The sequence below is a fragment of the Gossypium hirsutum genome, chromosome A12 (assembly GCF_007990345.1).
Source record: "Gossypium hirsutum isolate 1008001.06 chromosome A12, Gossypium_hirsutum_v2.1, whole genome shotgun sequence".
NCBI classification, from domain to species: Eukaryota; Viridiplantae; Streptophyta; class Magnoliopsida; order Malvales; family Malvaceae; genus Gossypium; species Gossypium hirsutum.
In genome coordinates, this window is record NC_053435.1 from 15,456,689 (window position 1) to 15,480,440 (window position 23,752).

The 23,752-nt window shown below is 33.8% G+C and overlaps 3 protein-coding genes and 1 long non-coding RNA gene across 8 annotated transcripts; 1 reads left to right on the plus strand and 3 right to left on the minus strand.

Annotated features, from left to right (window-relative positions):
- Positions 1 to 2,450: 2,450 nt before the first annotated feature.
- LOC107926792 (uncharacterized) lies at positions 2,451 to 9,266 on the minus strand. 3 transcript variants are annotated; one of them, XR_001692283.2, is made up of 4 exons: positions 8,496 to 8,682; positions 8,051 to 8,411; positions 7,820 to 7,905; positions 2,451 to 7,367 (listed from the first exon to the last, which is right to left on the minus strand). It is a non-coding gene; the product is annotated as an uncharacterized lncRNA (long non-coding RNA). The 3 variants fall into 3 exon arrangements; XR_001692288.2 differs by lacking the exon at positions 2,451 to 7,367 and adding an exon at positions 9,125 to 9,266 and having other exon boundaries at positions 7,734 to 7,905; positions 8,496 to 8,933; XR_001692285.2 differs by lacking the exon at positions 7,820 to 7,905 and having other exon boundaries at positions 7,352 to 7,367.
- LOC121210790 (uncharacterized) lies at positions 8,307 to 9,094 on the plus strand. The gene is made up of 3 exons (XM_041082353.1): positions 8,307 to 8,411; positions 8,496 to 8,584; positions 8,676 to 9,094. The coding sequence occupies exons 1-3, from the start codon at positions 8,307 to 8,309 to the stop codon at positions 9,058 to 9,060; spliced, it is 579 nt and encodes a 192-aa protein (XP_040938287.1). The 3' UTR covers positions 9,061 to 9,094.
- A 3,423-nt stretch (positions 9,267 to 12,689) lies between the features above and the next one.
- Positions 12,690 to 18,152, minus strand: LOC121211334 (uncharacterized). 2 transcript variants are annotated; one of them, XR_005906650.1, is made up of 2 exons: positions 13,583 to 18,152; positions 12,690 to 13,484 (listed from the first exon to the last, which is right to left on the minus strand). XR_005906650.1 is itself a non-coding variant. In XM_041084026.1 (2 exons), exons 1-2 carry the CDS (start codon positions 17,187 to 17,189, stop codon positions 15,996 to 15,998), a joined length of 1,086 nt encoding a protein of 361 aa, XP_040939960.1. In that variant the 5' UTR covers positions 17,190 to 18,152; the 3' UTR covers positions 12,690 to 15,995. The 2 variants fall into 2 exon arrangements, 1 of the variants encoding a protein (XP_040939960.1); XM_041084026.1 differs by having other exon boundaries at positions 12,690 to 16,010; positions 16,119 to 18,152.
- Positions 18,153 to 18,804: 652 nt separating this feature from the next.
- Positions 18,805 to 20,583, minus strand: LOC107939028 (GATA transcription factor 18). 2 transcript variants are annotated; one of them, XM_016872322.2, is made up of 2 exons: positions 19,477 to 20,583; positions 18,805 to 19,364 (listed from the first exon to the last, which is right to left on the minus strand). In XM_016872322.2, exons 1-2 carry the CDS (start codon positions 19,942 to 19,944, stop codon positions 19,077 to 19,079), a joined length of 756 nt encoding a protein of 251 aa, XP_016727811.1. In that variant the 5' UTR covers positions 19,945 to 20,583; the 3' UTR covers positions 18,805 to 19,076. The 2 variants fall into 2 exon arrangements, with proteins under 2 accessions (XP_016727811.1, XP_016727805.1); XM_016872316.2 differs by having other exon boundaries at positions 18,805 to 19,370; positions 19,477 to 20,272.
- Positions 20,584 to 23,752: the final 3,169 nt, after the last annotated feature.

Genomic DNA, 23,752 nt, shown 5'->3' on the forward strand with positions numbered 1-23,752 from the left:
TATTATCGGAAAGTGAATTTTCAGGTCTCGTTTCTAAAAAATAGATTCGTAAATATTTATTAAAAATATTTACGAAGTAAAATGAGTGGTTAATTAGAGTTTTATTAAGTGAATTTAGCTTAATTAAGAGTAATTAAGTAAAAAGACCAAATTGAATAAAGTGTGAAAGTTTAATTATAGATTAAAAGAAAATGGAAAGGACCAAAATGGAAATTATGTCATTTGTCCTAAGTGAGGCGGCATAAGCATAAAAATCTGAGATTTTTATGTGTTAAAATATATTAAATTATTATTAATTGATTAATTTATTATTATGATTTTTATTATTAAATTAATATTATATGATGAATATAGTAAGTTATGACAAATGTATGGTTATAAATGGATACAAATGTATTAATAATATACATATGAATAAATAAATATTACTTATTATTTAAGTATAAATACATAAATATATATATTATAGATGTGGAAATTGAATATTGAATGTATGTTATATTGAAAATTAAATTGATTGGGAAGTGATGAAATAAATATGAATATGTGATTCATGTCGAATTTGGAGTATTTGTTACTGAAAAGTGAATTGAATTGTATTGAATTATGAATTTATGTGATTAATTAAAATGTAAATTAATTAAAAAAATTGAAAGTTTACTGAATACCTTATTAACAGTATTCGGGCTAAGTCGAATATAGTTAGCATGCCATAGGATTAGAAGTGTTTAGGGATATTCCGACTTTATGTCGATGAGACACTATAAGTGTCGCCTTACTGTTACTGTTCCGGATTCGTTCCGGAAAGGTACTCCGTACCTTACTGTTACTGTTACTATTCTAAATTTGTTCCCATGAGGTACGCTGTGTACTGATACTGTTACTGTTACTGTTACCGTTACAGTGTATTCCGACTCTGGCTGATGAAATACTGTATGCTATCCCAGTGTGTGGGTTAGATCCGTATATCCGTCCGAGTCCTAGTCATGTTAATAGGGGTAAATAAATGTACTAAATAACTGACTATTACTGAAAGACTGTCTGTTACTGAATAATTGACCGTTACTAAAAAACCGATTGCTATTGAATAATTAATTATTATTGAATGATAATGATAAGTTGATTGATACTGAAAAATATTGACTGATATTGGGCGTGAAATATAATGGATTATTGAAGAAAATGTGATAGTTAAATATTATTTACAGATACTGAATAGTGAACTAAAGTATGAGAAAGACATATGAATGAAAAATATTAATGTTCAAATGATTTGAGAATTTATTTGAAAAGTTAATCGAGTTAATAGATGATAAAGATTAATTGAGTTAAGAAGAATTTATCTATGAAATGAATGATTGAATATTTATGATCGTTATATGATTTTAAGTGTACGTTATGTTATTAAGTGTTTGGATTATAGAAATACCACTGAGTTCATACTCAGCGTACGATTTATTTCCGTGCGCAGGTTAGGTTAAGGTCAGATCGTTGAATCAACATCTTAGGTCGATCCCGAACTCAATAAGGTAAAATATGTTAATTATTGATAATTACATGTACCTGGGATGTCTTAAGTGTGTTATTTTGGATTATGATTGTAATAGTGAAATAAATAATTTCATAATTGATAATGATACATGATAAATGTTTAAAGTCAAGTATTGAATAATATTTAAAATGTGTTTGAATTGGTTTTGTATTGGTTATGGATTAAAATTTGCAGGGTTGACTAGTAAAGTGTGGCAGGCTCATTATTGAGTCCACACGGCCTGGCACACGGGCGTGTGACCAGACTGTGTGAGACACACGGCTTGCACACGGACATGTTGTTAGGCCGTGTGTACCCTACACCTAAAATGCTACAAAACAGATTACCACACGGGCTGAACACACGGGCGTGTGTCTTGGCTGTGTGAAATTAATTTCTTCATAGGCAAAAGTCAGAGAGCTCCACGGGTAGAGGACACGGGCGTGTCCAGGCCGTGTCCCGTGTAAGCCACACGGGCGTGTCACATATTCCACACGGGTGTGTGGTACTGTTCATAAAAAGAAAATTTAAAAATTTTATAAAAAATTTTATAAGCTTCCGATTAAGTCCCGGTTTGGTTTTAACATACATTTTAAGTCTCGAGGGCCCATTAAAGAAACATTAAGATATATTTTATGAACTGAATTGTATTTCTCTCTATTAATTGCAATCGAAATGTAGTGACCGATAATATTCGTAATTGTATTTCTTTCTCTATTAATTGCAATCGAACTGTAGTGACCAGTAATACTTCGTAATCCTGTTCCGACTACGGGATAGGTTTAAGGGGTGTTACAATCCCGACTTTTTACCAAACGATATTCTCTACTATTCTCGAACCACGAACTGCTTTGAATGTGAGCTTAAAGTATCATGAACCAATCTCAAAGAATGAAAATTCTTATTAACTTTCAGTAAGAAAATTAATTCTCTCTATAATCAAAATTATGCATTTTTCCCAAAAAAGATACTTTATTCTATAAAATAAATTACCACTATTTTTGACAAAATGGTGACATAAATAATGTGTGTAAATAGTTCAATACATAGTTCCTATTTATAGAGAATCGGTACAAGACTTCCGCTTAAATATGATATAATTAAATAATAATATTTTAATAAAAAAACAACTATTATAAGTAGGAGTATAAAAGGTGACAGCACACCTTATAAGATACTAGGGCTTGCATGTATTAGGTTCAAAAAATGAAAATAAATGTTTGTTTATCTTTAAAAAGGTAAGGAATCTAATGAAAATATATAAGCAAAAGATAAACAAGTTTGCATTTTGAATTATAATTCAATAAAGCAAAGCATAAGTCAATATAAGAATTTATGGTTTCAAAAATTACCTTATTCAAATTTTTGTAACATCGATAAAGGTTTATGTTGGAATAAGAAACGTTAGAAACATAGGTGAACGACTATGGGATACTAGGATTTAACGATTGCGACATCTGAAGAATGAAATGTGGTGAACGACTAAAGAAAAAGAAGATAAACAAGTTCTCATTTTAAATTATAATTTAATAAAGCAAAAAATAAGCCAATATAAGAATTCATGGTTTCAAAAATTACCTTATTCAATTTTTTGTGACATCAATGACTTGAAGGTAAAAGAAGGCTTGTATTAGAATACGAAACGCTAAAACTATAAATGAACGATTGTGTGATACTTGGATTTAATGATTGCGACATTTGAAGAATGAAATGTGGTGAACAACTGAAGAAAAAGAAGAATCTAAGAAGCTAAGGTTGATTTGGTTTCAAGATACGGATGCCACTTTCATTTTCGTTTTATTGAAAAAATGCAAAAATTCAAGAACATGTGTTTAGTTGAAAATTTTAAAAATAAATTTTTGAAAAATAAAAATTAAAATATGTGAAAATTATAAAACAATTGTTTCTATTGTTTTCCCTAAAAATGTTTTGCAAAACTGAAAATAACAAAAACAATGTTTTCATCTTGAAATGAATTGGCTCTAGTTCAAATCCATATAAATATAAAAATATTCTCCCTCTTTTTTCTAAATAGTTTTTTTATATATATTAAATCTCATTCTCTCATTTAAATTTATATAAATGTAATTTTTTTAATTTTATTTCTCACATTCATGTTTTAGAAAAATAGATACCAAACATGTTTCATGCTTCTATTATTGAAAATAAATTTTGATTTCTAAATTTACCAAACATGTTTTTAAAAAGAGAAAAACTTTTCTTTTTGAAAATAAAAATAAAAAATAATATAGAAAATATTTTCAAATACCAAAACAAAGCCTACTCCATTAGTTTTTAAAAATATTTTCTATTTTTTCTAGTCTGCCATCCCTGGCACGTTTCTTTTCTTGGGTTTTTGTTTTTGTTTGTGAGTGGAGGGGCGACGGCTTAAATCCAGATTATAGGGTTTCTTTCTGTATAGTGTTTTGTTTCAATCAGGATTTACACCTGTAATCAATGGAAAACAAATTAGCAAGGCTATCACTTAACGAAGAAGAAGATGCCATCCTACAGGTCCAAAGTGAACCGAATATAGAAAGAGGAGATGAGATCCTCAGGTTAGTAGGATGTTTTTTAACTGCTAATGTTATTCATTTTCCTGCAATGAAAAGTATAATGACAAATCTTTGGCATCCTGTTAGGGGTGTTCATTTCAGGATTTGGGTGAAAAGAGATTTTTGTTTCAATTTATCATATCATGGATTTGGATAGTGTCGAAGGGATATCCATAGGCTTTTTAATAATCATTTGCTAGTTTTACATAAGTTACAATAGGGAGAAGATCCTCTAAAAATTCCACTGGTCATGGCACCGTTTTGGGTTCAGATTCATGACGTCCCCTTTGGACTTTTTTCGAAAAATTTGGCAGCCCAATTGGAAAATTTTATCGGAGAATTTATAGAGTATGATGGATCAAATTTGGGAAAGGGAAGTATAAATTATTTGCGAGTACGAATACAGATTGATGTGCGACGCCCGTTAAAAAGGAGGAAACGAATTTTGTTTAGCGAGAATTGTACCTATGTAAATTTCAAGTATGAGCGACTCTCCTTTTTTTGCTTTTATTGCGATCGGCTAGGGCATAATGATTAATTTTGTGAAGCAAAGATGATCTAGAGGTGGAAGTAGCTGAGATAGGTTGGGATTTGTCCATACGAGCGCAATCACGGAGGGTTGTAGCAATGAACAATGTGTGGTTGAGAGACGAAGGGAATGGGAAAATGAATTACAACAGGGGAAACACAGTTAGAAAATGGAGTATTTTTCAGACTGGTACAAATACAAAAACGGGTTTCGGACAATCTTTTGACCAAGTCTTGGGGTTCAACCTGGAAGGTCAGAGAATACTAGGAAATCACATGAGGAGTAACTCATTGTCAATTCCAGATTTAACTGATATGGAGCACGACCTAAAAGAAGGTGCTCTAATTGGCGAAGAAGGGAAGAAGCAGGCTAGAGAGGAGATGGAGGGTGCAATGGTATTGGGAGAGGAAAACTCTCCGATGGGTAGAAATAAGAGATTGTTGGAAGGAAATCAATTTGTATCGACGGCTGCCAAGAAGCAAGCCGACTGGGCGCAACGAAACTGTTAAGTTGGAATGTTCGTGGATTAGGGAACCCACGAACAATTCGAAGACTTCGGTATATGCTAAAGTTACAAAATTCCCAAATGGTCTTCTTCATGGAGACAAAAATATGTAAAAGTCAAATGAAGAGGATTCATAATAGGTGTGGGTATGTTCATGGGATTAAAGTTGACTCAGATGGCATTAGAGGTGGATTATGTTTGGCATGGAAAGCGGAGGTGTGTGTTACGCTTCGACAATACTCGAAAAGGTTTATTGATGTGGTAATAGATGACTGATGTAAGAGGTCAATGGAGGGTTACTGGATTTTATGGGTCTCCATATGTACATGATCGAAATAATTTCTGGGATGCGTTAAAAAATTTATTCAATGGGGAGAGATTTTCGTGGTTTGTTTGCGGGGACTTAAATGAAATAATGTAAGGTTTTGAAAAAAAAGGAAGGCTACCGAGAGATGAAAGAAGAATAGAGTTATTCTATAATGTCTTAAGTGATTGCAACCTAATGGATGTAGGATTTTCAGGTAGATGGTTTACTTGGGAGAGGAGTAATTTACCGGAGACAAATATACGCGAAAGACTTGATAAGGGCGTTGCAAATGAGGAATGGATGGCCATGTTTCCTGAGGTAATATCAAACACCTCACTCATTCATTCTCTAATTATTGCCCCCTATTGATAAATACAACCAAGGTAGAACAAGGGTCAAAAAAGAAAGCTTTTAGGTTTGAAGCTTGGTGGACAATGGAGGAGTCGTTCGAGGAAGAAGTCAAAAGTTTTTGGAGGTCATCTTCGGGTAACTTGTTGTAGAAATTAGACTTGCTTAAGCATGGTTTGACGAAATGGGCTATTCGAATCCAAGCTGAACGAAAACAGCATAAGTCAATTCTTACAGACAGATTAACAAAATTTTTAGCAGATGAGAGAGATGATTCTAATATAGCAGAGTTGATCAACACGAGTTCAACTGAATCTTGAAATAAACAATCACGAACGTTACTGGGAACAGAGAGCACGCATAAATTGGCTAAAGTATGGTGATAGGAATACTGCTTTCTTTCATAGTCAAGCCACACATCGGAGAAGAAGAAATTTGATTCACAAAATAAAGGATTGGTAGGGAAGGGAAACAGAGATTATCCCAGAAATAGAAGGCATTGCACGGGCTTACTTTTAAAGGTTATTTACATCAAAAGGAAGGGGAAATCATAATCAATTTTTACTAGAAGTTGGCAGGTGTATATCTGAGGAGGATAATCAATTGCTAACGACATCCTACACAAAGGACGAGATTAAAGCCGCAGTGTTTGAGATGGGACCCATTAAAGCCCCAGGGGAAGATGGATTATCGACATTATTTTATCAAAAGTGTTGGCATATTATGGGAGAGGATGTCACCAAATTCTACTTACGAACTCTAAATGAGGATAAGGATTTCGAACAGGTAAATTCTATACACATTGTGCTTATTCCAAAAGTTGCTGACCCCGTAAACATGATGTAGTTTAGACCAATTAGCCTATGTAATGTGATTTATAAAATCATGGCGAAAGCTATTGCCAATAAGCTTAGAGGGGTTATTGGGAAATGTATTAATGTGGCACAAAGTGCTTTTGTACCAGGGAGATTGATCTTAGATAATATTCTACTTGCTTATGAAATTCTTCACACGTTGAAACAGAAGCGAGTGGGGTAAAAAGGTTTTATGGCAGTGAAACTTGATATGAGTAAAACATACGGTCGAGTTGAGTGAAAATTTATTGAAGAAATAATGATTCGTATGGGCTTTGCCTACTGGATTGAGACTATTATGAAGTGCATAAATTCTGTTACCTGTTCCGTAATAGTTAATGGATTTGAAGGGGAAAATTTTCAACCGATGAAGGGGCTGCGCCAAAGGGATCCACTCAGCCCTTTTATGTTACTTATATGTGGGGAAGGCTTATCTTGTCTAATAAATCATGCAATGCGTGAAGGGTTGTTGAAAGGTGTAAAAGCTAAGGAGTGGACCGCAGGTGTCGCACTTACTCTTCGCTGATAACTGCATTTTATTTAGTGAAGTAACGAGTAGAGCTAATATCTTAAAAGAAATCCTTAGAAAGTACAAAATGTGTTCAAGGCAATGCGCTAATTTTGACGACAAATCAGTAGTTCTTTTTAGCAAGAATACACCTGATGTTGATAGAAGAGTGGTGGGTAATATATTGGGAGTACGAAGCTCGAGTGACCCAAAGTGTTACCTAGGATTACCTAACATGGTAGGCAAAAAGAAAAGGGAGTCGTTTCAGATTTTAAAGAGGATCGAATTAAGCAACGCATTGATCAATGAAGTACGAGACATTTATCACAAGGAGGGAAAGAAGTATTTATTAAGTCCATACTCCTAGCCATCCCAACTTACTCAAAGGCCTGTTTCCTTTTACCTAAGACATTGTGCAGTGAGATTGAGAATATTATTGCCAAGTTTTGGTAGCAGAAGGGCCATGGAAGAAGGGGTATACACTGGTGTGCGTGGAGGAACCTTTGTACTTTGAAGGAAAATAGAGGTATTGGATTTCAAAATATTATTCAGTTTAATATCGCTATGTTAGCTAAACAAGGGTGGCGACTCATTAATTATCCAAATTCCTTACCGGCAAAAGTTCTTAAAGCTAAGTATTATCCAAGTTCAGACTTTTTTAATGCACAGTTGGGAAACTCACCATCTCTTACCTAGAAGAGTGTCTAGGCTACAAAAGGATTGTTACGAAGTGGGCTGAGTTGGAGAGTTGGAGAGTTGGTTGGGGAACTGGAATCTCAGTATGGAATGATCAGTGGGTACCAGGAATTGATACGATTGTTAGGAGCCACGGAAACAACAATGAAGTCCAATTAGTTTTAGATTTAATTGATGCAACAAATAATATGTGGAAGAAAGAATTAGTGCTAAGTACCTTCCCGGTAGACACTGCCCAAAAGATTTTGCAAATTCCTCTGGCGGAACTCCTAGGAGTTGATTTTCAGGTGTGGAAGGGTGAGCTTTCTGGTGAGTTTTCGGTCAGAAGTGCTTACAAACTATTACAAATCACTAGCTCGAATCCTAACGACTGATTATTACAAACCGATTTAAAAAATTTCTACAAAAAGCTCTGGAATTTACAGCTCCCCTCAAAGATTACTATTATAGTTTGGAGAGCATCATAGAACTATATGCCTACTCTAGTTAATTTGCGATCTAAACAAATAGCCGACACTGCTGCTTGTCCTCGATGTAGATCTGGGGAGGAAGATATATCTCATGTCTTTCTGTATTGTCTTTGTAGCAATAGAAGTTTGGCAAATGTTAGATCTTCCTTGGGTTAATAACTTTTTGGTTCAAAGGTTCTGGGAATGGCTTACTTGGATTTTCCAAAAGAGCACTCCCAAACAAGGTCGATTGATTTGCTGTGGCATATGGGTCCTGTAGGGGTCAAGAAACAAGCTCATGCATGAAAGAAAATTTGTGTCAGGAAGAGAGATAGCATCAAAAGTTCAAAGGTATGTGGCCAAGATTGATGGTCTAACAGAAAAAAAGTGTACCTTGTATACAGCTACGAGGGCCATTCAAATCAAAACGAGTTTTGGGATGACGATTCACTTTGATGCTGCCTTTAATCGAAGGGATTTCAAATCGATGGCAGGCCTGGTGGTTCTAGATCATATGAGAGTAATCCTTGCTACGAAAACGGTCTTAAATTCAAATATTTCAACTTCTTTTGCAACAGAAGCTTATGCAGGTCTTCATGCGATTAATCTTGGACTTTCCATGGGTATACACTCAGTTACGGTAAAGGGGGACTCACGAACCGTCATAAAGAAATGTCAAACATCGATGCAAGATAAGTCAGTTATAGGAGCAATAATCAGTGATATTCAAAAAAAGTCAAGAGTTTTTTCAAGAAATCAGATTCCAATTTATCAATAGAACCGAGAACGTCTTGGCTCACAAAATTGCAGAAGAAGCGCTAAGAAGGGGAGAAAAAACACACCTGGAAGGAGAGGTATTACACCGCCTTTATGTGCGCTCGGAGGGAAGATAGAGTAGGCTCCCAAATTGAGAATGGCTTTTTGTGAAAGATGAAAAAGAATGGATAGCATACTATGGAAGAAACTGAAAAGCTATCAAATGCAGCAGATGGGTGTATTGGAAATGAAAGGACAATTTGTAAATGGTGTCCAGCTGCAATCTGATTCGACTAGTAATTAGTACCCTAGGTTTCCTATTTTCGTAGCTTTAAGTATTCTGCTTTCCACTAGTTTTTGTCTCTCTTTTATTTTTATTTTTATTTTTTCTTTAATGGACAGGTTGGGGTATACCCAATAGGCCCATATTTTAGAACCCAATTTCTGTTTTGTTTAATTTTAATTAATGGCTACTCGATTTTTATTCAAAAAAAATATTTTCTATTTTTATTTAAAAACTTCATTTTTTATTTTAAAAAAAAATTAAATGTATTTGATAAATAGAAATAAAAATTTGTTTTCAATAATGAAAATATAAAAATGCAGTTGGTAACTTTTTTTTTCTTATAATAGAATAATATGAAATAAGATAAAAAAAATTAGAACTAGTGTCAAAAAAATTTACATTTAAAAATTATTGAAAAATGAATACTTTTGTGTTTGTTTGAATTCGAACCAATGTCAGTTCATCAAAGTTAAAAACTATTGTTTTTAATTTTTAAAAATTTTTGAAAATAGTTTTATTGAAAACAATAGAACAACTTTTAATTTTTAATTTTTAAAATATTTCCATTTTCAAAATTGAAAAATATTAAAGAAAACTAGCTTAGTTCATTTTTTTTAAAAATAAAAACATGAGAAAAAGAGCATAAATATTCTACATTTATATAAATTTAGATTAGGGCAATAAATTTAATACTTGAGAAACTGTTGAAAAAAATATTTTTGTGTTTATATAAGTTTCGATTGGAGCCCATTCATTTAAGTTAAAACCCTTAGCTTCATCCTTTTCAATTTTGCAATCTATTTTAATAAAAATAATGAAAATAACTTATTTTTATTGTTTTTTAATTCTCATATATTTTTATTTTTGAACAAGTTATTTTAAAATTTTCAATTAAACATGTTTTTTTCATTTTTCAAGAAAACGAAAACGAAAACGAAAATGAAATTGACATTTGTTTTCTGAAACCAAACGGAGCATATTACTTTTAGGTTTTATGTTTTATTATATTTTTTAAAATTTTTTATTTTGGTTGGGTATGCTTGATTAGGCCTTTAGGTAATAGGTTTTGTTGTTTTTGGGTTACTGGATCTAAGTATAAATACATATAATTATTATATTTTAACATACATAACTAATATTAGTATTTCTATTATATGTGTACGTGTGTGAAAATCACGTATTTAAAATATAAGTATAGTTTTAAAAATAACATTTAATAAACATATGATTTGAAATTAATAATAATATAAAATAAAAATAAAAGTACTATTGTAATAATATAACTTATTTATAATATGTAAGGTTATTTCAATGATTTTCTTGATTGAATTGGTGTCAAATTGATTTATAACATCAACTGAGTCGCACACTTAAATAATGGTATAGACATATAAAAAATGTGGATGAAATAAGCATCCATAAAAAATTGACATGTTTCTCTCTCTCTTTTTAATATTTTAATATACCTCTATAAGATATTTGTTAACCCCTTAAACCTACTTGTGGAGTATAAAAACTCCACTAGCAATGTACCAAATAAATTTTCAAAATTAAAATATATAAAAATATTAAAATAAAGTTTTGGTTGAAATGGTAAAGAAAACAACTATATCGTAAATGTTAGCGACATATGTTCAAATATTAGCATTTGCAATTTTTTTTATTGGTTTTTAAAAAAAATAAGAAAATGATAAAAATACCCACAACTTATTTAAAATTTGTTAGACTATTTTAGTAATTTTTTTAATTCATTCACACACTTGAATAATAGTATAGATATACAAACTATGTAGGTGAAAATATTTGTGTAATAATATTAAAATGTAAAAGAATAACAAAATAAAAGTACAATTGGAGTGGTAAAGATAACATTTTGGGAATGTTGGTGATATGAATTTAAATCTTTAAGGTTTTTATTGGTTATATTAAAAATATAAAAAGACAAAAGCAGAATAGTAATAATATAATTTATTTTAAATATAAAATAATATTTTAGTAATTTCTTAAATTAAGTTAGTGTCTAGAGCTTAAATAATAATAGACACAAATGATGGAAGTAATAAAATATACATAATAAAATTAAAACATTTAAATTATTTTAAAATAAAATTTTGATTGAATGATAAAGTTTAATTCAATTTACCATAAATGTTAAGGGTTTTTCATTTATTATTTTTAAAACAAAAGAAATAAAATATTATATTTTAATTTAAATAAAAATATTTTTATAATTTCTTGTACAAAATTAATATCCCCTAAACCCATATCGTAATGAAAATCACTTTTGACCAAGCTTTCTGGGCAGTGACGATTTATAAACAACACTACCTGTGTACGTATAAATTTTAAATTTATGCAGAAAAAATTGAAGTTGTGAATGGAAAGCAAGCAATTCCATTTTTGGGAGTGTCCCAAGATGTGCATTAGACGCCACTTTGACGGTCAAGATTCAGAAAAATGAGTGGTTTTGGACATGGCCAAAATTCTTAATACGACAAATTGTTTACTGTATGTCTGAGAAGCACACAGTCCTCCCTCACTCACAACAATCACAAATCGTTAACACATTAGTAATTGGTCCCATTCGTATTTACTAATACTTTAAAAGTGGTGATAAAATAATATTAATTAATTAAGTCGTACAGTTGGTTAAGAAAAAGCAAACTCAATTTATGCACTTTACTTACTCAGCTCAAATTTTTCTTCTTTTTATTTTAATAATAATGTTGATATCAATTAAATTAAGATTTAATAAACTTTAAATTTTAGAACTTAATTCTTTTATTTATCTAATTTAAAGTCCAACTATAACACTAATAATGAGTTTATATTTGATGCATTAATAGTGTATATATTCATAAGTGAACTATATTAAAGCATATTATCAATAAACTAACAAATACTTTAAAAATATAAAAAATAAATATAATTATCATATTTTCAATACATGCATATTGTGATTTACCTTTCTTTTAAGAGTTAAAATATTTTCTATGTCGATATTTAAAAATTAATCATTTTGGAATTCATTACTGCCCCTTCCAATAATATTCTTTCTAAAGTTCAAATCAAAGTTTTCAAAATTGAGTTGATGGTTGAACCGTTCATATCATTAATTTTTAGTTTGACCTATTCATTTGATTTATTAAATAAATTATTAAAATTCATAAAATTAAAAAATAAAGATTATTTAAAAACAGAAAAACCGGTTCAATCGGTTTTTAGTGTAGTTCAACTAGTTCCCAATGGTTCATGAGTCAGTTGATCTAATTCATCCCTCCTGATTTAATCAATTCAACCAATTGATCCGGTCCAATTTAAACAACATTGATTCAAGCATCTTGTGATTTACTATAACATCATATAAACTTACATTGTCAATACATCAAATATAAATACATTAAATTATCTATATCAGTAATTTTAGAACATTAAAATGTTACTTATTCAAATATATTAAAACTCATTAACAATAATATCGATTAAAATTTATTTTTTTTTGTAAAAAGCAAAATACAACTTAATAATCAAACAATAGGAAATCTCATTACATAATTCTTATCAATCTATTATACCCATGTTTCCCTGTCTCTTTGAAGCTTGACAATTCTGTCTGCAATATTATTCTATTCTCTGGGAATATGCTGAAGATTCCAATGACTCAAAAACTTCAAAAGCAAAACAATTCTCCTAACTAAGGTAGAATTGGAACCACCGAGAACACCTTCATGAATGAGGTTAACAACTTCAAGGTTGTCTGTTCGAATACTAGCATTCCGAAAGCCACGATCAAGAACAATTCACACCCCATCAAGGATGCCCTATAATTCTGAATCAATGACCTCACAGTCACCTAAATACCTTGTGTATCCAACAATCCAATTCCCGTCTTGATCTCGCAATAATCCTCCAGTTGCAGCAAACCTATCAACATTTTTAACCGAACCATCCGTGTTCAAATAAACCCATCCATCCGAATAAGGAGGGACGAACTCCGATCTTGAAGTTCTAATACCCTGTGAACCAGACGCCGAAACATACTGCTTAGCCCAACAAAGGGAAGCTTTGATTACTTCGTCAGTACTCCATGAAAGCCCTTGAAATATGCGTAGGTTCCGATTTTTTCATATGCGCCAAATGATAATTCCGAACAAACAGGCCTAATTAACTCCACCCATTAGGTTCACTTTTTGCTTGTTCCAAAAATTAAGCTCCATCCATTCATATAAAAATCTTGCAAAAAAGACAGACTGTTTACCTGGAGGAAAAAGTTGCATCCAAATATCCCTTGCAGTTGTGCAATCCCTTAGAACATGAAGGAGACTCTCATAATTTTGACCATAAGCCCCACAAGAAGTGTCTGGACTCAATCCTCTTCTTGCTCTTTCCATATTAGTGAGTAATCGATGGTTAATAGCAAGCCAAATAAATACTCTAACCCTCTGTGGTCCCTGATATTTCAAAATAGGGGAACTCCTAGATACGAACCAAGATTCTGCACCACCTGAAATCTAAAAATTCCACTAATGTGCCTTTGAATACCTTCATTCACCCCCTAAAAAAACCATATTTGACTTCTGTAGATTAACAATATGTCCTGAAGCACTACAGAAAGTATCTAACACTTCCTTGATAACACGTACTTATTCTTCTCCCGTCTTACCAAAAAGAATCAAGTCATCTGCAAAAAAAAGATGAGAAAGAGACGGACCTGATCTAGACAGCCGAATAGGTGTCCATCTACCTTCAGTCATAGTCGATTGGATACCATGTCCTAACCATTCCATACACAAAATAAAAAGGTATGGTGAAAGTGGACATCCTTGACGTACACTTCGTGCCGGCTTAAACTTATGGGAAGGCACTCCATTCTAAAGTACCTGCATAGTTGAACCAGAAATAGCAGACATAATGATAGTACGAAGGAAGTTAGGAATACCTGCAGCCTATAAAGAAACGTCTATGAAATCTTAATGAACAGATCATAGGCCTTTTCAAGATCGATTTTAATGGCCATCCACCTTCTATTCTTTTGTTTACTCTTCATAGAGTGTATGACTTCTTGGGCGATTATGATATTGTCATTTATGTTCCTTCCTGTGACAAATCCAGCTTGTTCAGGTGCAATGATTTTTGGGAAGACCACTTTAAATCTATTAGCAATAACCTTCATCACAAGCTTATATAACACCGAGCAAAGATTGATAGGACGTAGTTGCGAGAAGAATTCTGAATGCTGCACTTTAGGAATAAGGACAATAAGTGAATTATTAAGATCCGAATCGATGATATTACCAGATAATACCCGTTTAACCCACTCACAAATGGACGGACCAACGAACTCCCACTGACTCTGATAGAAAATAGTATGGAGTCCATCACTGCCTGGCGCTTTTAAAGGCGCCATATCAAAAAGGGCCTTCTTAATCTCCTCATTAGAAACTGTCCTACTAACGAAACGGACCTCCTTTTGAGTGAGAGATGGGAAGGCACTACACCCCAACCTGCCTGTTCTTATTGGGCGCTCACCATAAAGGTTCTTATAAAAATTGATTGCTTCATTCTTTAAGTCCTCTTCATCCATAACCCAATCTCCTGCTTGATTTTTAAGGGCAACAATATGATTATGCTTCCGTCTTTGTAAAGTCCGCCTATGAAAGAATTTTGTATTCCGGTCCCCAAATACAAGCCAATCACACCCAGCCTTCTACTTCCATACAGCTCCTCATGATGTAACACTGACTCCAGCTCTTCTCGAATTTCTAACTCAATCTGATTTAAGAAGGACGAGCTTTTCCGATCAATCGCCTTTTGAACATTCTCTAACTTTTTCTTCAAGAGATTCTTTTGATGCGTAATGTGACCATAAACCTTTTTATTCCAGAGTTTCACATCATCAGTAAAGGAAGCATGGGTAGTCGACATATCACCCATAAATTTTCAACTATTTTTAACAAAGTTCGAAAAGTCAGGATGCTCAATCCATCCTGCCAAAAAGTGAAACGGTCTCTTTGAAGAAGAAAGAGCATCAAGAAAGAGAGATAATTTAAGGGGTCTGTGATCCAATTTAAGCTTTTCTAAATGAAGAACTTTTGACAAAGGAAACTTAAGGCACCAAGCATCATTACAAATTGCTCTATCCAATCTCTCAAAACCCCCTCCTTTATTCCAAGTAAAGTTTGGACCACTAAACCAAAAATCATAAGGCCCATGGAATCCATAAAATTACTAAAAAGAGCACATCCTTTTTCCAATTGCACGACCACCTCTTTTTTCACTAGAAGCAAGAGTAGCGTTGAAATCACCAATAGCTAACCATGGAGTCCCATCTACCGGTATAGTATGTTTAAGGGCATCCCATAACTGTTTTCGCTTCTGGCCATTAGGACTGCCATATACGATAGTGACTAAAATTGGTTGACGGAAAGAAATTACAGAAATTTTGAGTAAAATAAATTGGGAGTGATTGCCCAAAATATCCACCGAAATAGAATTTCTCCATCCTAAACAAATACTACCAGAAAATCCCACAGCCTCTACACGATAAGAATATTCAAAAACGAGTTTAGCAATAACAGAGTCAGCTTTAACACCACTAACCCTCGTTTCTAAAAGATCAACCAAATCAGGCTTATGTTCTCTGTTATACTCCTAAAAAATACGAGGGAACTTCAAACCAGCACATCCTTGACAGTTCCAACAAAAAATAGTAAAATTTATATTAAAATAATTTTAAATAAAATAAAATTAAAAATACCACCAAATTATGCAGGTGCAGGACCAATGTCACCAACCTGTTCATCAATGTTACCACTATTTGCATCTGCTCCAAGACCAACTTGCCAATTGATGATGTTAGCCATGGAGTTTATTGCTTTTGTTAAAGGAATTTTAGAAATCCCAGCCTTTTTTAATTTCCCTCCCTTTTCTTTAAAAGTGCGATTAAGAGGAGGGCCACCACGATTATTGCTAACTTTGTTCTCAGGACCTCGCCCTCTGGAAACAGAGAAAGATTTATTAGTGGTAGCTAAGATATTTTTTTTAATACCTTTAAGCGGTTTAGCCACATTATTATCATTGAAGGTAACAGTTGAATGGTTTTTGGGATCCAGAAGATTCACATCTAATTGGACAGCAGATTCACAATGTCTTTCGAACATAGGATTATTTAGGATTAAATTATTTCCCTCACTCCTTGTAGATGCCGAATGCTCATCTACACTATCAATGACCTTATCCAGGCCACTAGAAAGGGCTCCATCGGTCCTTAAAAAACCAGCCTGTCCAGGCCCTTTCGCACATGGCCCATCATGCTTCTCCATCGACAGCCCACTGCCCTTGGAATCCCCCTTTAAAACTTGCGATGTACCTGTAGGCAGAAGAAAGAAATTAAAATTAAAAAAGGGAAAATTTTTAATCAGGTCCTTGTCTTTTTGGGGAAACATATCTGACTCCACAGGCCTTTTCCCCAAAGACTTAGAATTAGGGCCCCCTTCACTCTGGCCCGTCACAACATTTCCTGGCCTGGTGGAAACGAAGCCCAAAGCAGACCCAACTGAAGGCATAAAGCCTACTCTATTCCCATGGGTCACCTCTCCAACCTGACCCAAAAGACTCTTAGAACTAGCCCTACCCGAACCCCCTTTAGAAATAACCCTATCTTCACCACTACTCCTTTCACCAGCAGCACAAACAGTGCCTTCCTTCTCCAAAATTTCCCCAGCAGCTCCACTAATTTCGCCACCTAAATCAGCTTCCACATTTAAAGGCAAAAATCTAGAACCCAACGTTCCCTTTCCCAAATTTATTCCTTCGTTAAACCGAGAACCCCGTTGACCATGCTGGGATTTTCTCTCCACCAACATCCATGGCCCATAATCACTTTCCTTCCCTTACCACCTCCACCGTCATCACCACCAATAGATGCTGTCGTCGCAGCCACAGGGCTCCCCGGGCTCAGATTCACCCCCACCGATGGACACAACTCCTTTGTATGTCCATATTGTCCGCAACTAAAGCACACCGTCGGGAGGGCTCGTATTCAACCTTTTGCACAGCGCCATCAACCAAAACATGAGATATCAGATGTTTTTCAAGATTGATAAGCACAACCAATCGAGCAAACTTTCCTCTAGTTCTGTTATCCGTTTGTACATCCAGCTTGACCACTTTTCCAATTAACCCTCTAATAGCTTCAATGATGTGTTTTTTGTATAAGTAGCCCGGAAGCCCCGGTAAACGAATCCAAGCCATCACCACACTGGGGTATGGTTGTGCTGGGTTAAAAGACTTTGTCTATGGTTGTACCATAAGGTACTGACCAAAAATGATCCATGGACCCTGTATTAAGACCTTGTTATAATCAACAATGTCCTGAAACTTAACCAAGAAATACCCATTAGTAATATCCATTAGATAAAAAGTTTTCACATGTTTCCATAGATTAGTGATACGATTATGAAGCGCATTATATCCGATGTTACGCCCTAATAATTTGAGAATCACCGTCAACTCCATCTACTTAAATAGCAAGTCTTTGATTCGCTCTGAGAAGTCGATTGCAGGGATCCTATTAACTATGGACTTGTTAACATCCCCATCCATTAACTCAAAATCACTCTCATTCTTATCTAAGTTTCCTTCAAGATTTCCATCAAGAAAGGCAACACCTCCCCCCAAAAGTTTGTCTTTAAAAGACAAAATCGGCTGTTGGTCGGAATCAACTGCCATGTTGCTTATTTCTCCATCAACCGCTTCCTTGAATCTTACTTTTTTTGTATTTCGATCACCACCAGAATGAGATTCACTCTCAATACCATTGCCAGAAATCTCTGTCTCCATTCTCTGCAGATTCTTTTAAAATTTAATTTTTAAATAAACAAGTAAAGCTCTAAAAATAAAAGCAGGAAGATTAAATAAAGAGTGCAAAGATTGTGTATAATTAGACCAAATAGAAAAAATACAAAGAATTTGCGTAAGATTCGAGAGTCGCATCTAACTAAACTTCAGTTCATATAACATGAAAAAGAAAACCACTTTTGTTTTTGGTTAGTGCATAAATTGCCTCTTAAAATATACTAATAAAGTTTATTTTGTTATATGGTTTTTCTCAAAGTATTAACACTCTTAAAAAAACAACAGCCTCCTATCCTACCAATTAAAACCTGCCACTTCTCTCTCCTCACTTTTAATTATTATTATTATTTTTAAAATTTAATTTTTATGGAAAGCTTTAGTGTATCATCAAGATTTCTAAAATTATTCGTAACTCTTCTCTAATTCTTAAATAAAAAAAATATATTTTAACACATTCAAATTTATATCTTTTTGTATTAACAAAAAAGTTAATGCCAACTGAAAATAAACTTTTAAGTCTTGAACTGTTGTGTAAATTTCTTTATGTACTAATTTGAGAAAATCTGTATACTTCAGGGGCAATTTGTGCATTAAGTTTGTTTGTTTGTTTGTTTTTGGCATATATAAGGTAACACGTAGTTCTATATTACATTACATCAGGGAAATCAGTGAAAAAAACAGTGCTGAAATTAATTGAACTCTCTCAAATCTCCTAAAGTGAAAGTGAATCACTTGCAAAAGAAAAATGAAGATACGACCTACTACCATTTAAGCATCCACAGCATCGTCATCGTGAAACGTTTCAGTCATTGCTGCATGATCTTGACCGTCAATGAGGGGTGGGGTTTCTTTTCTGTTTCTTCTTCTTCTTCCTTTTTTTTCCTTCTATTTTCTTCTTATCTTGTAAGGTCATGGACATTGAGTCTCCAAGAAAGGAAGGGAATGCCAGTAGCAGAATCTCGATCAGTATCTTCAATGAACCTGAATCCATTGACAGGTGAGAAACATGGAATTTTCTGGCTTTGCGAGTGATGAACCCGTGAATTGTTCTTGTTCTGGTGGTGATGATAGCCAAGATGTTGTAATTGCTCCAACATTGAACCTGTTGCACCTGATGACTTGATTGCATTTGTTGCTCTTCTTTCTTCTTTTCTGAATCGAATTCCACAGGCATTGCAAAGTGACTGCAACTAAACAATAATTTCAAAAAAAAAAAAAACAAAACAAAAGAAAAGAAAAAAGAACCAACTATACTTGTTTACAAAGATAGAATTGTTAATTTGTGATGTCTATTACCTTTGGGCCTCTTGGACCATTCCTCCAAAGCGGTGTAGAAGTGGTGTCACAGTTAGCACATCGGCGAGCTAAGAGAGGATCATTGCCTTTCCCTGAGCTGTTACTACTGCTATTTCCATTGCTTCCACGGCTATCTTTTGCGCTTTGCAGTGGATATGGCATGTTCTTGTTCTGTAACAAGTCCAAGCAAAAGTTAGACACGCAAGAATTACCCGAGCTGCGGCCATGGCGCAAACGCTTGTCACTGTCGTTTACACAAAGGCGTGTGGATGGAGTTCCCAACGAGAGAGTGCAGTCAACAGAAGATGATGAAGAGGACGTGAAACGGTACATGTCTGTTTCATCAAATGATTTGTGGTTTGGCATGGAAAATAGCATAGAGAATGAGTTGTTTTCGCCATGAAACAGACCACATGAACAAGGGCCCAATACCATGTCTCCCTGAGAACTACTGCACTTGCGCATCATTTCTCAAAAAAATTTTGATCTCTATGATTTTAAGTCACTCTTTAATCACCTCAGTTTTAGCACTATGGGATATCAAAAAGATCGAATGGGGTTGGTTCAAAATGTTGATTATATCAACCAACAATTGCCAAAAGAGAGAAAACAGGAAAAACGAAAGGGGATTTAAGATTGAAGAGAAGACAGGCATGAATGCAATTGAAAAAGAGATGGGATGGTGAGTTTATAGGTAAAGGATAAAGGCAAGGGTGTACGATCGAGTTAGCCAAACAGTAAAACTGAGAGGGAAGTGCAATAATATAGTGTTTTGAGTAATAATTAAACTGAGAGAGGTGAATGGTACGGGAGTGGAGGGGACTGAGAAGAGTTGTTGTCTGGTAGCTTTATAAGCTAATAAAATGGCAAAATACCAGTCAGCATCTGCAGTCCACATTGTCGTCAGATGCAAATGGAGATCTGTACATGCGTTGCCAAGAAATATATTAGGAGAATTATTCCAAAACGGAAAGATCTTAAAAAAATTAATTGGTAAGAAAAAAATGAATCGATAGATGATGTCGTCTTGGTGACGGATCAAGCATAAGTTTTAGAAGCATTGGTGTTTATGCTCCCTAAAGTGTCCCGATGCTTAAGTTAGGAAAAGGTCCAATGAGAGTAGGAAAGCAAGCTGGCTTAAAGAGCAAGAAATTGTAAGTGTATACGATAAAGATGAGGGTCGTATTTGGTAGCTATACCAAGCAGTCGAGCTGCCTAGATGGTTGGCCAAAGCACGCATCATCAGTTGCTTGTCTGACCGTACCGGTGCCCTAGCCTACCCAATTTGCTTAGTGGTCAGTTTCTTGGCCTTAGGGTCCTTCTTGGCAAGATCGTCAGGTCTTTATAGCTATTTGTTGTTTCAGGTGTTCCGTCTCCCTAGTTGACAGTCAGACGAGTTGGATGTTTAAGGCCTTGTGGGTTTCGACTTTCTTTCGGCTTGAGCCAGCTAATGTTTGGTAGTGACTAGTTAATAAGGATAACAATCGTTCCCCTTTGATTCGGAGGCTAGTTATAAAGTAGCCAAACGAGGACCTAGAATTATGGGTTAGAAGCGTTGGAGATGAGATAATCTAAAAAGTAAAATATATTGGCCATTTTAGCTTCGACCTCTAGAGGGGTGTCCTTATGGCTTAGCGTGGTATCATCAGTTAGATTGACAAAATGGGTAGTTTTAGGGTAGTTTTCGAGCCTTAAAGTGATACGCGGAGCAAGTTTTGGGTTGTTGTGGAACCTTTAGATGCTGCATAGATTAGGTTTCGAAGCTACTTTGGAGCCTTAATGTGCTACATGAAGTAGTTTTTGAGGGTTTATTATTATTATTTTTTATCTTTAATGTGCCATAAGGAACATGTGGGGCTTTGGATATTTAATGAGTTGCACAGAGCAAGTTTTGAACCTATTTTAGAGCCTAATGTGCTGCACCGAGTAGGTTGTGGGGTTGCTTTAGAGCCTTAGTGTGCTACATGAAACAAGTTTTGAGGCTACTTTGGAGCCTTAATGTGTTGCGTGGAGCAGGGTTTAGGCTGCTGTGAAGCTTTAATTGCTACACCGGGTAAGTTTTGAGTGTGCTGGTGATAAATGGTTTTTGTTTTTAGGGAAGTGGAAACTAATGAGTGCGCATCATGATTATATTTTAGGTCTCGCATTTCACTTGTTTCTTAGGTGAATTTACCTGATTGCATAGCATTTTAGTTAGTTTTGCATTTTCATCCCATGAATTTCATTTCTATTTTTCATGTTTTTATTGCTATTTTACTACTTTTAGTTAGTTTTTATTTGTAATGACTGGTTTAATGGAGTTTAGAAAGAGTATCTGTAGATGCGAAAAAGCAATAAGATTGAGCGAAAGAAGTTGAAAATGTGCAGCAGAGGAAGACCACGAGATTTGCAACGTTGCAGCGCCCCAAGCTTTTGTGATTTCGGTCATGCTTCATTTTCTTGAAACATGTTTTGGTCTTTTCCCATCTAGACAAGTTCCTAAGAACACATTTATATACATAGTTTTATCAGAATAAAAAGGGAGGGAGCATTAGGATAGTAGACATAATCATTTTTACTTATCTTTTCATTGTTCTTATTCTATGACTGATTCATTGTGGGACTTCAATCAACTCTAAAATTTGGTATTGAAGAAACTTCTGCTTCATTGGAACAAGATTTCTAATCTCTCTTTATTTTTATTTTTACTCTATCTACTGTTTTAATTATGTATTTATTAATGTTTGAAGTTTATTTGAATTTCCATAAAAAAAACCTTAAAATGATTAGGGAATTGTAAGTTAATGGATGATGGTAATTAAAATAGACTAATGATTGGTTTAAATGTTGATGGATTAGCTATTCAATTTATAACTAGTAAATAATTTTATATGAAAAATATTAGAAGAGATTGTGACCAGACGTTGATCGGACTCTAATAATTTGATTGAAAAATTACCAACCCAGCTAAAATATTTACCAACTAATAGGTCTACCTATGAGATATACACAAACTTAGATATTTTCTAAAGACCTATAAGCTATATATTAACTCAATTACCTATACCTTAATATCCATTCGCATTAAAACTTATAAATTTCACTATTAGTTGAAATAGAATAGTAAGTATATTATGTCACGTTCTTTATTTTAATTAAATTATATTTGTTTAGTCATTATGATTGTTGCTTTGACAGAGCATTACTTCAATCGGGATTTACCTAGATTTATTTTTTGTAACCTATATTTTGCTGATTAATAAAAATATCATTTTAGCGAGAAACTTGTTTCTTTTATCATGTCATACTTAGAAATAGATTTTAATATTTAATAGTATAAATTAATTATTAGTGTCTAAACAATTTCATTATTCTCTTTTTAGAGTTGATATTCAAAATAATTCTCTCAATCAAGCTCTTTTATTGTAATTTTATTACTTAACAATGATCTCATCATATACTTGCGAGTTGTTGCAAAACTCAATTGTTACTTAACTCTGCAACTATTTTGCTCATTTCAATTTATATTTGACTGGTATTTTTACGGGATTTTGAGAGATTATATGTGCAGCAAATTAATATGAGATATTATTGATGATAATAAAATTATTATATGGATAAATCTAATTTACTTGTTAGGATCATCGTGTGATATGCAATCAACCTAAAGTATTGTTAATGGGGGATTGACTTTTGCAAAAGAAGTTTTCAAAGTGTCATTCTTAAGGACATTGAGCTAGTCCCTCAACAACGGAAGGTATTGTCTTCCGAGAGGGTTTTGCCCCTCCCCTTCACAAAGTGTTGTGTATGGTTCACAGAGGGGGAGCCTCAACTGTACGTGGATGTACAAGTTGAACTGATCGGCTGTTTAACGTCACAGCAATACTGTGTAAGCGTATACTGTTGATGCAAGTATAGTAAACATATATGAGTCTGTCAGATATTGATCCCACGAGGATGATTGTCTTTTGTCTATCAATGTCAGTGCAATAAATAGATAGAAACGAGATAAATTGTGAAAGTAGTTGTCGAAGCAATAACTTGAAAATAGTCAAATAAAATATGATAATGATAAACTGGGATCCCTAACATGAATATTCAATAGAATACTAAGTGCTCACAACGTATAAAAGGATAGGTGATTGTTGGTGCATTAAATTGCAATGAATATCTTACCAAGCTTAACTTCTATATTTAATCTAAGACTTAAACATGCAAATTAACCACACCTTCCGATGATGAGAATGAAACACTATTAAAAACAAGTGGATTAGATTATTCTAATCTTCAAGCAACT